Below are 13,778 nucleotides of genomic sequence, written 5' to 3'. Positions count from 1 at the left end.
TCTTAGAATAAACTTTAAAGTGTATTAAAAATCAAACCACAAGTTATTTTTAAAAGTCGCTGAACAAATGTTGGTCAGTATGAGGAGTACAGCCTACAGTTTAATTTTTTGCTCATGTTACAGGCCACACCCGGTATATAATATAATTATAAATACTTTAATACATAGAAAACACCTATGATTCAGGTACCTCACACAAATAATTGCACTTACCGGGATTCGAACCCAGGACCATCGGCTTCATAGGCAGGGTATACCCACTAGGCTAGACCGGTCGTCGAAATATGTAAATGGTCAAAATTGAGATCACGTTTATTCATATTTAATTAATAACGCCTTCGTAATCATTTAACGGACCTGTAGGTAGTTGGAGAGTAGTTTGGAGAGTGGAGCACCACTCTGGTGACCAGAGGACATAGGGTTGTCGGCACCGGGCGCATCCAAAAGCAACAGAGATGCTGACGTCCGCGCTGATGTTGAGATGCTCCTGAAAATACATAATTTCGTTAACGTGAGTCAGGTGTGGCTCACTCCGCGATTTCGTTGCGTCGCTACAAGTACATGCGGCCCACACCAATTTTGGTGTCTAGCCATAGGAGTTGCCAAGTACCGCTGCTAAACGGACGCCTGCTCGCGCTTGCGCCACCTTGCGGTCATATCTGTCGTAATAGACGCGTTTTGTTAGAGAGTGAACCTTCTGTACCTAGTACTATTATTTATCCTGTGACGTGAGTCCAGATCTGTCCAATGCGCCGCTAGATTGCTAACTGTTCGCATTCCCTAAGGCAGTCAGATCCTTGAGATTTCCAACGAGATCTAGATCTGCCAGCTATATGTTTACCAGTTGGGCACCCTATATATACATAGGTCACTAGATAAGTTTCGCAATAGACAAATATGAAACAAAGATGTGGCCTATTCCTTAGGTTTACGCCGACGGTTTTTAAATTAATATCTTTTTTTTTGTTGAGTAAATTTGAAAAGAAAGTATATGTTTTCCGGCCAATCATTGTCTATGGAAATATATTATTAAAAAGTATATGTGATAGGCCTCCTATTTGTTTCATATTTGTCTATTGCAAAACTGCCCTGCAGTTTGGCAGAAGAAAAACATTTGTAAAATAGGGTTTATTTCATCTGAATAAATGTTTTTTTTTTATTATTATTTTTATTTAGTGACCTACGTACGTTCTCCTCACGCGCCTTCCTATTTAAAATCCTTAAAGTAGATAATTTATAATAACATACCTGTTGACAAGAGCAGCGATGATATTGAAGGTCTCATTGTACAGGCCGGTGACGAAAGCGTCGAGGGCCTCGCTGCCAGAAATCTCTCTCTCAGTTGATGGCGAAGGAGTCCTGAAACGAAATATAAGATAAACTTAAATATTTGTCCAACAGGGTGAAAGACGTTCGGGAAAACCGGCGGCTTTCCTGCGGACAGCAAAAATTTAACCCTTTACCGCTATTAAAGTTCTAATTTAAACAAATATTTTTTAAAACATGCAGTAAAGGATTAACGATTTCGGTAAGGTCAATGCGACCAAATCCGTCATAGAGACAATTCCGTACACGAGCGTATTTTTCTATTTTTTGAACCGTAGGAAAAGAAACCCATCTGCTTTTGATTGCTGAAACTAAAAGCAATCGCTGAGAGATTGTGAACTAGGTATTGATTGAAAAAAAAAAATGCTCATGTAAAAATCATAAAGTATTACTTATGAAAGCAGAAGAATATAAATGATCATATTAGATTCATAATTGTTACATATTCGCCGTGATTTATTTTTAAAACGTGTTTTTCAATTAAAAGACATATCAAGATTGTTTACCTTTTTTCTAGTGCTAAAAAAAAACGAACTATAAAAAGTTTTTGACCCATCAATGACATTCATATTGTTGTGGCTTGTGTATTATGAGATCATCAGTCATCTTTTTTTTAAGATACGTATTTTATTTACTTGTTTTCGTTGTATCACTAAAAATGGTAAAATAAGAATTGTATACATGGTGGCTAAAAAATAACTTCATTCCCGTTGCCACGGAGGTTTTGGGATTATACTAAGCAACTGCCACTACGGGACCAACTCCGATATAGGGGCCCGAAATCGCAAAAAAAAATTTGGCTGTTTCATACATTTTGGTTCATTTTCTATGGAAGGGTAAATTTCTTTCGCGATTTCGGGGTTGTTATGATAGGTGAAAACCGCATGAAAATCCGTTTAGTAGTTTTTGAGTTTATACCGAACATACAAACAGACATACGCGGCAGGGACTTTGTTATATAAAAGGTGTAGTGATACTTCGCCAACAACTGTGACCAGTTGTCACAGTTTGGCGATATTATAAATTTTGTTTGTGTACATGTACTTTTTGTGTAAGTAAATAAATTGAAAAAAACTTTTAATTGCAACCTGTATACAATTTAATTAACTTAACACGTTGACCTTTCGTCGTCTATATCTGTAAAGCACTATCTGGTTTTATCTAAGCAAAAACAAAAAAAAAATCCTCTCCGCCTGCCTTTATAAGATAGAGCAAAACATGTTTCGAATCTTTTAGTGGACTTACTAACTTCGAGAGCAAAATGCGTGTTTGTGGAGTGTATTTGGTTATTCTTTGTGTATGTGTTTTGGGGACGCTTGCCGGGGAATGCATTTATGGTCCCTTTGGAGAATGTAAGTACATAGTGTTTTAAGTTTGTGATGTTTTTGTAATCGAATTTTGTATCATTTAAATAGGCAATAGGTAATATCATTAGATTCAATTTGGTCAAATGATTGTTTTGTTATAATTATTCTCGGTGATTCATGTATCAAACATCAGTTTTCCGTGACGTTTAGGTATGCCATTTTAGTTATTAATGCTTCTAGATATACCCCATTTTTATTAAATAAAAAAGATTCAGTTGAAGAGGAGTTCGCAAAGACACCTATTTCACGACTGTCGATTGTTTTTCTTTGTAAATCATTAAAGTACTACAATATATCATAAATCATAACAGTTTAGATTACTTTTAATAAGAATCACTATGAATATAAATGAATTTGATGACATTTAAACTGTTGAAAAGTTTTTTGCATATTTTTGTACATATTACATTTGGTACATTATAAAATGAAATGTATTCCATTGCAGGTTTGTCACAATGTCCGCCAGACACGTACTCGTACAACCCGGGCTGCGGGGGCGACACTCTGTCGCGGCGAACGTGTCGCGCCCCAGTCGCGCGCGTCATGGGCCAATACTGCGACTACTCGCGCTGCGACTGTGACGCGGCTAAAGTCTGGGACGAGGCGAAGACGAAGTGTGTGCTGTTAGAGCAGTGCTCTGATCAGACGGAGTTCAATAAGGAGGCCGAGTTTAGTAAGGAGATAGATGGAAAATAAGTTAAAAAAGAGTACATGTTGTTATGTTTAATTTAAGTTTAAAAAAATATCTTTAGTATAAACTGAATTTGTGGTCTTATCATTTGTTACTACAGGTGGTATAAAAAACAATAATGTCAATGTGGCTAATTCCGTCATAGGGGCTAATTCGTCCACGAGCGTATATTTCTTTGATTTTCAATCGTAGGAAAAAAACCATTTGCTTTTGATTGCTTAAACCAGCGGTCGGCAACCTTTTTTTGCGTAGTTTTAGTAGCGTAGTTAACGATGAGTAAGTTGACGCGGGCCGCACTTTGTTAATATTTATGACTTTATCAGACATTGTCGTTTCTCAATATTACATAGCCAGAGAGGCTCGCAGGCCGCAAGTGACAGTTTCACGAGCAGCATGCGGCCCGCGGGCCGTAGGTTGCCGACCGCCGGCTTAAACTAATAGCAATCGCTGCTTTGTCGACGAAATTATCAATGTTGTTTGTTGTTCGAGAAAAACCCTAGTGGACGGAATAGCCCCTATGACGGAATTAGCCACATTGACGTTATGTGAATGTTCCATATATTAGCAGAATTATTTCCTTGTGACAATCGACTATTATCGCTACTTGTCGTACCTCCTAAGTCCTGAATTCCTTTAAAAATAACTAATTAAAATCGAATTCTGAACTATAATGGAATAAAAGAAGGTTCAAAACTGTAAACTCCAAATTCAAAACTGCAAAAATGACTCTGGGTCTTAGAAGGGTATCCCCTCGACACATATTCACGCAGCCTGGCCCGCGGACGCTATACTGTCGCGTCTTTATTACGATTCGTTCGGTTTCGTCACCGAAAATGATTGGAAAATAGGTATCAAATGATATTTCATACTAACAGCGATGCTCGAATACGAAAAATTCATGGTCTTTATTGTCTTTGGATTAAGGCATGCTAAATGCGTGTATGATCGTCCGGAGGACTTAGAGGTAACTAATTGCCGGCGCGAAATTACATCTGATCGAATCCAGGGGTTTCAGAAAACGAGCACGATATACTCGTACAAGGTAGGTTTTTTAATAGAACGCTGAGGGCAGCTGCCAAAATACGTCACCGTCTACGTAATTTACTTTCTATACTATACATCTCGCTTGCACTAATATGTCAATACGAGCAAAATGTATAAATGTATACGTTCACGCTAGAGTTTATGTCAGTGCCAAACTGGTGGTAGCCACACATGTAGTACCTGAGGTTGTTGTTGGGCTGCGGGGAGGACGCGCCGGTGGCGACGAACACGGCGCGGGTCAGCTCCTCCGCCGTCACGCCGAGCACGCGCGCCGCGAGGCCCGCGTTGCCGAACTGGTACTTCATACCGGAACCGGAGTTCGCTGGAATATGACGAGTTTACTTTAATATACGTCTTATGATTCTAACAATACTATGGTTCCACAAACTGAGGGTGAGCACACACGATAAAAATCTGAGAACTCTTAAAGGTTTAATGGGCTTCATCACTAATCATCACTTATCAGCCTGTCAGTTGTTCGGAACTGCCACCTTTTGCGATTAACTGACAGGCTGATATCGTCCGGCGAACTGGTAATCTGTGGGCCCCTTAAGGTATTTAATAGTCGCCCCGCGTGCACTAAAGGGCTAGACGCTTTTACTGGAGCTTACATTTTTACCTTTGAGGGCGAAGTCAATAGCTACGTCAACTTTCCCGTTCGGCGCGGGAAATAAGTGATAAGTTTACTTAGTTACCTTTAACTACCCCAGCCCATCCGAGATGGCAGATAGCAGCCAGTATCTTCCACACAGCCATCTGCTCCTGCTCAGTGACCCCTAATAACTGGAAGGCTTCCTTGAGAGCTGAGAAGTCAGTAGTTACATCAACTTAATCTCTCGATGTGAGAAATAGGTTAGATTAGAAGCTTACCTTTAACCACCCCAGCCCACCCCAGATGGCAGATAGCAACCAGTATCTTCCACACAGCCATCGGCTACTGCTCAGTGACCCCTAATAATATAAGGCTTCCTTGAGAGCTGAGAAATCAGCTGGTGCATCGGCTTTCCCGCTCGACGCACAAATAAGTTAGAAGCTTACCTTTAACTACCCCAGCCCATCCCAGATGGCAGATAGCAGCCAGTATCTTCCACACAGCTATCTGCTCTTGCTCAGTAACTCCTAGTAACTGGAAGGTTTCCTTCAGAGCTGAGAAGTCAGTAGGCGTGTCGGCTTTTTTGCTCGACGTGAGAAATAAGTTAGAAGCTTACCTTTAATTACCCCAGCCCATCCGAGATGGCAGATAGCAGCCAGTATCTTCCACACAGCCATCTGCTCCTGCTCAGTAACTCCCAGTAACTGGAAGGTTTCCTTGAGAGCTGAGAAGTCAGCTGGTGCATCGGCTTTCTCGCTCGACGTGAGGAAGGGATTGGGAGCGTTGACGGGGGCTTGGTCGAAGTGCAGCTCGCGGCGGAGGCGGCCGTCGCAGCCGTGGAATAGTCTAGAAAAATAATGATATGTGAGAAGATATCTTTTGTTTTTATAATTTACAAAGTCATGTGCTTAAAAATAATTTGATTGGTTTCCTGGTCATCTATGTTATTTTATCCGATGCAGTTTTACAAGACTCCACAAATGATTTCAGAGAATTTTGAAATGTGAGTAGAAATCAATTTTGAAGATGGTCACTGTAGTGAGTGTAGTAACTTGTTTGCGGTTCTCGGCGTAGTATTCAACAAGTAAATGAGAGCCGTCGGTATCATCACTAACTTGGAAGGTAGCCTAAGTCACTTACGTATGCAATGCGGTGAGCCGGGACCGTCCTGGTCGAAGGTCCGGCAGCAGGGTCTGAACGGAGGCCGACACTAGCGCGCCGCCACCTTCGAAGTCCAGGGAAACCAGGGACACCACGCGCGACGCATGCGGGTTGGAGCCCGTGCTGCAATAATCATATTGTTATTGCAAAAAAAGAGTGAGCTGTATGAATAGTTACGAGCATTTTCAAATCATTATCTAGTTTTGTTATATGTTTTTTCTAATCAATTGCTGAAGAAAAAGTGTTCCCGCAGATTAATAGTATTCCAATTTTTTTTATGGAGAATCAAATCAAGTCGGAATATACTAGCACTTTAAATTACATAACGGAAAAGCAATTTCAATAATCAACTATATAATTAATTGAACTATCCATGAAGTTGAAATGGGGCTGGGTCACGTCTGTCGCATGCGGAGTGAGTTTTGAGCCAAGACAGCCACTGTGTGGCAGTCTGACAGCTCAAAACGAGGGCTCGGCACCGCTGCCGGCGATGGCAAGATGAGCTCTTTGAAGAAATGGTCAGAAGCTGCTTAAAGCGGGTAGGAATAGAGAAATGGACTCAATCTATGAACTTACCGACACGATCCAAACATATGCAGTACATCCATGGCGGCGCTCAGTCGCTCCGGGGTGAGCTTGGACCCTTGGGCTGGGTACGCACTTGCCAGGTACCAGATGCAATGTCTCATAGCTAGTGTTTTGCCTGATCCGGATCTGAAAAAAGACCATTTAATAGAAAATTAAAGTGTGATTTCTTGACTACCTAAGCCAGATTTATGTCGGTCTTGTCTTCTATGGTACAGTGTCAAACAAGGCTACACCCGCCTGATGAAAAGCGGTTACCGTTGGGTTATGGACGCTTGCATTCCTATAGTTCGTTTTTTATTAGAAAGAACTTGAAAGAAGGTAAGCGATCTTGACATTTCTTTTAATTGAAAAACGCTTTTTAAAAATCAGTAACTATTACTTATGAAAGCAGAAGAATATAAATGATTGTATTAGATTCATAATTGTTACATGGATGGATTCATAGTTGTTTACCGTAACTTATTTTTAAAATGTGTTTTTCCATTAAAAGACACATAAAGATTGTTTACCTTATTTCTAATGTTAAAAAAAAACTATAGGGGTGCAACAGGTGCGTTGCCAGCGCTCTAAAACCTTTGCATACTACCCTCTTTTATCTTCGTTTCCGCATCTGCCTAAGGTCTTTTCAAGTATAATTTGACGGGTAGTAAAATGCTTAGATGATAAAAATGACGACAAATAAAAACATACAAAAAATTGTTTTGCATCATTGGTGGCAAACTGGTTTCGGATAAGTTTGACAAATTGAACATTAAGTACGCGCAAAATCTAAAAACGAAAAAAGGCTACGAGACGGTTGTTTATACAAGTTTGAAATACGAAAAAAATAAAAAAAATTGCTCGTCTCTAAATCATATTTAAAAGCATGTAAAAACGAACCTTGAAATTTGAACTCGAGCATCATTTAATGCTTTATTAATATGTAAAATATTATCCTAACACTACACTTTACTATACTTTAAACGACAGGATCGGCTAGTCATATAAAAACGAAACTTATTATTCGGTAATAAGGTCTACTTTAATAAAATTATGGAGTATAAACAGAGAATATCAATGATCTATGTCCATGCGCAGCATGAAGCCAATTTTGTTATCACATTCTGCTATAATTTCTAGTTTAACGCCTTTTAGGGACACTGCGAAGGATTAACATCTACGTCGAGGTTGCTAATCAAAAATATGCTTTAAGTTAATGAAGAAAGGTTTAAATTAAGTTAGTGCAATGAAGTGGTAAGTAATAAAGGATATTATCCAGACGGGTTATGATACGATCGCGGTAGCAATTTACGACAAAAGTAATTATCTATTAAGTCCTAAAGCTAGGTTGTAAATCGTGCATTAGAAACGCGTTTTGTAGGTGCATACATTTACACTGTCGTACGCTTTGCTGGGAAATTATAGAGCAAATGTAATCAAGGATTAAACATAGTACGACTATATTTAAGTTATTGAGAATTTCTATTTAATTGTTTTGGGGATTGTGTACAAAATGTATTTTAGACACAGTAAAAGAAATAAGCGTAAATCGTAAAATTTGATAAACTATTACAGATATATTTCAATATCCATTTTCACCACTTTTTCCCATACTTGATTTAGCTAAGACGCCCCCATGCAAACTCACAATGTATCTAACGGCCTGGCCACGACATTGCGCGACTGGCTTCGGCTAAGGCGAAAACCATAGGTAGGAACGAAAAGTCCAATCGATGTCTCGCTCCAACCTATGGTTGTCGCCTTAGCCGAAGCCTGTCGCGCAATGTAATGGCCAGGCCGTAACATATAATCTTGGTCAGAATTAAATATTGGGGGTTGTTGACAAATGACAGTAGACATTTGGGTGTAGGCCTTATTGTATCTGATTATTAAGTTAATATTTTACAGTATCAGCACAATTGCCGTAGTTACTTCCAGGCAGGCCTAGTTCCACAGCAGTCAATTAACGTACCTCCCCGTGAAGACAATGGCTCGGTCGCGTCTCGAAGCCAGCATACAGCGGTGCGCGGACTGCGCGGCCGCGAATATGTGCGGCGGCATATCGTCGGCGCGGCAGCCGCGGAACATCGCTGATACCTGAAACATTCGACACTCGAAAGGTTACTGGTACTGTTATGGAAGACCATTACAGTGCGATAATCTGGGAAAAAAAAGATTAAAAGAGGTGAGATAAGTAGGTACCTACATATACGATAATGTGCTAAAGGATCGATTTCCACGTTGGGAACAGGATGCCTTGGTCACTTTTGTTTCGAATATGACATCTAGTTTAGTTTATAACTTAGGTTTATAGGTTTTGACTCCGACTGACTGTATTTTCCCATCTGATTCTATTTCAATGTTTTCAGACACTCAGTATGTCTGAATCTCTCCTTGCAAAGGATGCTTTGCGACAGTATTATTGATAAGGCGCCACTCTTGATCAAGCAGGAAACGATGTTGAGCACGTTTAGGGCTCCTTCAAACGGGTGTTACCTTCTCAGTATAGATGGGGGAGCTGCGTTTAGGCGGTCCGAGGACGAGGAGCGCGTGGCCGGCGCGGGCGTGAGGCAGCCCGGCGGCATGCCGCGACCGTAGGACGTTGAGCGCGCCGCACTCGTTCAAGCAGCGGAGTGAGGCTATGTCCTCGCAACGCTCCATCTGAGGTGGATTGGCCTGCAACAGGAATAAAATGATAAAAAATATAAAATGTGTATGGGCTGCCCGTAGATTTGATGATTGATGACAAAATACAACAATATGGATATGAAGCCTGGTTATTAGTCTCAACATCTTGAATTCTGTGATCAAAATCTGCCTTCAATAACTTTCAGTTCGCCTCTTTAAGCACTTTATGTCAACATTTTGTAGTGGCCCTCGCCTCGCCTCACGCCAGTAGACTTTGCATGACAGTTCTATTGGACGTACCTTCTCCAAGTCATCTTGCGCCAGCACCTCCCCAGTCTGTAGCACCCTCCCCTCGCACGGCCCGCGTCGGCGTCTCCTTCTCGCACAATCACCATCAATCCACCTCAATGTGCGAGCCACATTTGCACAGCTTTCAGTCATTCTTACACCAGCCAACTATGTTCTAATAACCATACCTTCTCCAAGTCATCTTCGTCGACGGCGAGCACCTCCCCAGTCTGCAGCACCCTCACTCTCGCACGGCCCGCGTCGGCGTCTGCTTCTCGCACCACGGCAGTGAATCCGCCGCGGTGTGCGAGCCACATGTGACCAGCTTTCAGCCATTCCTTCTCGCATGCTAACTGCTCTTCTGACTTAGCCTGTGAACAAGGAAAAAGCAAATCAGGAATTTATGATAATATACTGTCTTAAGTTTTCAAGTGCCTTTCTTCATATTAACTAAAGATACATTTTGTAACAGAATCATGCTTCCACTTAAACCCGACTTAGAACTAATGCACAAATCGAGCAACTGTTAAAAATAAAACAAATAACTGGCATTAGTAGAAAAATTGACAAGTTACCGACCGAGAGCAATCAATCATTCAGCGAAATGTATCTTAAAGACAGGAGAGAATGTTTAAATAGGGACAGCTTTTATCAAAGACAAGTAAGAGCTCATCTGAATCTCAATGTAGAGGATATTAAGAAACACAATACGACGCACCATTAGGGCAGCGTTGGTCTTGGACGCCTTCAACCTACAGCCGCTAATTCCCTCAAAGTCGTAGCTTATGCAATGTGCGTATTGTGCGTAGCTCGCAACGGCCGAGCGTCGTCAATGGCCGCAATAGAAGACACAGTGAAAGTAGCGGTTTCAGTACGTAACGTCAGTGGCGTACCGTGAACTAATTTAGCCGAGGGCGAAGTCGCATCTGCGAGGCCCTTTTCTTTCAATGTGTATTCCCAAGGTAATAAAAAGGGTTGGCTTCCGCGAGGCCCCCTTCATCAGTGCGAGGCCGTGAGTGAGGACCCACTTGCCCACGCCTAGCTACGCCATTGCGTATCGTTTAAACAACCAGCTGTTGGGGACCATTTTTCTGTTATAGAAAAACCTCGCAGTATTGAATAGTGGAATCTTGAAAGAATCTAAGTAGTTTCTTTAGATGAGAAATGGCTTAGAAACGTACTGGAATCTATGATACAATTAAGAGTACAACTGTGCACTATGCCGCCCAGAAACATTGAGGTATACCCGAAGATGTGTATATTTTGATAAATAGAGATTAGAGGCGCACATTAAAAGTGGTTGTGCTTATTTTTTTAAAGATTCGATGATAGCAAAAGTTACAAATATTCTGCTGGAAAAGGTAATCATAAATATCAAAACTGACACATGATTAACTTTTTTACTTCTATTTAAACTAATCGACCAGAGGGATATTTTTAAGAACCAATAGAATCATTGCACGCTGAGCGACAAAAACAAATGAAGTGATTCTATTGGTTCTTAACAAACACATCTCTCGCAACGCATCCTCGCACATCTCTGGTCGAAACGCACCCTACAATGGCGCATTTTGTTTGCATGTAATAAGTCACAATACTGTTTAATTGTACTGCAACATAGGCCGTCTGTCATAAGCTGTAAACAGAGTGAATGGAAGGTCGGTGCGATCCGTAAAAGGTGTGATATTAGCGACCATTAGCTCTCGCATCACATGTGTGATCGGTAGTCGGACAGGCATTTTTGTACAACGATAAGTCAAAAGAGAAAAGAACTGGAAAAAATGTGCAACTTGCCGGTTGCAATTCTATGCCTACCTCATTTTTAAATGTGTAATTTCTGGATCTCTCGACCTTATAGTTATGTATGATAATTCCTTTAATTACAAAACATGTAATTTTAATTTTAGTGATAGCTGCATGCTTAGAAATAGTATTAGTACTTAGAAATAAATCTATAATATTATTGCTTTCAATTATCGTATTATAATAATGCATGTTTGTCGAAGCAAACATTAAATATTGTAAAATTTTAATACTTTATCTACGCAATGTATAAATAATATGAATTTTATATACCTATTAATCAAATGTTATAGAAAAATGTTTCTCATATAAGTGAAATGTAAATTTCTTTTTGAGAAAATAAAAATTCTTTAACCCGAATTCTTTAACCCGAAAATCAAAAAATAAATTTCGATACATTTAACCTCTTGGGGTTCAATTAGTAATTGAATTACGTCCATGAAATTTAAATCTTAACTAAATGAAACAGAGTTGCTTTTGTTTTGTTTCATTCGATTTTAAAACAAAACAAATTCAACTGTATTTTCTAATACCGTTGATTCAAATTCGATTGCCAAGTTTCCTTGTATGGTGGGCTAGAGGTTAAAAACGCTTAGGATGTCGCGGCTATTGGCAAAGCCTCTAACTAAGCATACCTAAAGCGAATATATCTAAATCTAAATCATACATAGAATTGTTGTGTATTTTCGAGTGACAATTATGAAAATTAAAGAAAGGAATGGTTAGCCTTTATTTCCCACACCTATGTAGTTTAAATTGTGTATCTTCCCGTGTACTGTGCACCGGATTTAAAACTTGAGATTTTTAACTGCATTTTAATTTTTCAACTGGGTACAGTTTTGTATCTACAACTAAATGCTGAAAATATACTGTATATTTTTTTAAACAGCTGCTTTCAGTCTTCAAAACACGTATTACAAGTTAAAACGCTATTAGCATAAGGTCGCGTTACGTAGCCATGCGGAATCAATTTGGCCCTCAACAACAGCATTTACAACAAATTGCCAACCATTACTGATATTCACTTAGTTCGAGGAACACGGAGGAGCAACGAGCGAAATCAGAGGGCCTACCGCGAACCACGTGTTGCCTCCCTGTCACACTTACGTACGAATTTACAAGTACGACAGAGAGGCAACACGTCGAACGTGGTTCGCGGTAGGCCCTCAGTTTCGAGCAAACATGCCAATTTGGAGGCATTACGCCGTCCACGAATTATACGCGATATTAACATGAGTCGTGTCAGAAACTTGTCAAGCTGAGACGATGCGGTAAGAGTGCGCGTACGTATGCGATTTTGTTGCGATTAGTCTGCGGGTAATCGCGGGTTCGCGGCGGCAATTGCATCAACAGAATTTGCTGCAATATCGGTCAATAGTATGACAGCTTTATGTCTGTAAGAACATGAAACATCTTTGAATAAACCAATAATAAATAAAAATACTTAACAAGCGATGGAGCGCAGTATACTGGGTGTTCGCAGGACTGATAGAATCAGAAACACGGAACTGCGCTCCAGAACTCGAGTTGTAGATGCAGGCGTCAAGACCGCTAAGCTTAAGTGGGGCTGGGCTGGACATGTCTGCCGCATGCACCCTGAAAGGTGGGCCAAAATGGTTACGGAGTGGGACCCACGGAACACCACAGATGGTGCTGGCCGGAGTGCAGGCAGACCCAAAAGGAGATGGCGGGACGACTTGGACGCATTTTATCCGGATTGGCGGGAAACTACAAAAGACAAGGTTGAGTGGAGGGATCGAGGGGACGCCTTTGCCCAGCAGTGGGATACTTAACCAGGCTAATAAAAAAAATAAACTTAACAAGTAGGCTCGTACGCCTCGTATCTTTGTTATTACTCACAAGCGAGGAGACTACAAAATGCACCACAAGCTGTTCAAAACATGACAAAAAATGTATTTAATTATTTTATCAGTGCCTGACAACAGAAACAGCAACTATTCCGATGCTGAAAGCCACGCAGTCTTCTTTTTGAAGGAGTGCAGTGAAGTAAGTTTAAGAATTGTTTCGACGCTGGTTTGCGACGGCCCTAATATCTGTAAAGTTGTGTTCACACCGTGTGAACAGTATTTTCTTGTCTCAAATGATAGTACTTGGGATTATTATTAGCTCGTGCATCCGCTTTCGAACGCAACAGTCAACTGCATTCCCCATTGAAATTACAAGGCGTGCAGTGCTAAGTGATATACAACTAGTAGGCGTGGATGAGGTGATAGTTATACTACAAGTACTACAACATATGCACTTTCTGAAAGGTTATAAGAGTATATTAGTTTCACGTTACAATATTACA

The 13,778-nt window shown here is 40.5% G+C and overlaps 1 protein-coding gene across 1 annotated transcript in view; it reads right to left on the bottom strand.

Annotated features, from left to right (window-relative positions):
* The window catches only part of LOC134800279 (unconventional myosin-XVIIIa-like), a 142,109-nt gene that overhangs the window by 20,356 nt on the left and 107,975 nt on the right, over nucleotides 1-13,778 (bottom strand). Inside the window, exons 5-13 of the mRNA XM_063772789.1 lie at nucleotides 9,853-10,035; nucleotides 9,245-9,424; nucleotides 8,721-8,845; nucleotides 6,758-6,895; nucleotides 6,161-6,304; nucleotides 5,637-5,866; nucleotides 4,609-4,750; nucleotides 1,249-1,359; nucleotides 358-487 (exon numbers count right to left, since the gene is read on the bottom strand). Coding sequence (XP_063628859.1) covers nucleotides 358-487; nucleotides 1,249-1,359; nucleotides 4,609-4,750; nucleotides 5,637-5,866; nucleotides 6,161-6,304; nucleotides 6,758-6,895; nucleotides 8,721-8,845; nucleotides 9,245-9,424; nucleotides 9,853-10,035 — 1,383 coding nt within the window. The remainder of the gene's footprint in view (nucleotides 1-357; nucleotides 488-1,248; nucleotides 1,360-4,608; nucleotides 4,751-5,636; nucleotides 5,867-6,160; nucleotides 6,305-6,757; nucleotides 6,896-8,720; nucleotides 8,846-9,244; nucleotides 9,425-9,852; nucleotides 10,036-13,778) is intronic.

Source organism: Cydia splendana, chromosome 19 (genome assembly GCF_910591565.1).
Source record: "Cydia splendana chromosome 19, ilCydSple1.2, whole genome shotgun sequence".
Classification (NCBI taxonomy): domain Eukaryota; kingdom Metazoa; phylum Arthropoda; class Insecta; order Lepidoptera; family Tortricidae; genus Cydia; species Cydia splendana.
The sequence above is the reverse complement of the archived record's forward strand: the minus strand, read 5'-3'. Positions and strand labels throughout refer to the sequence as shown.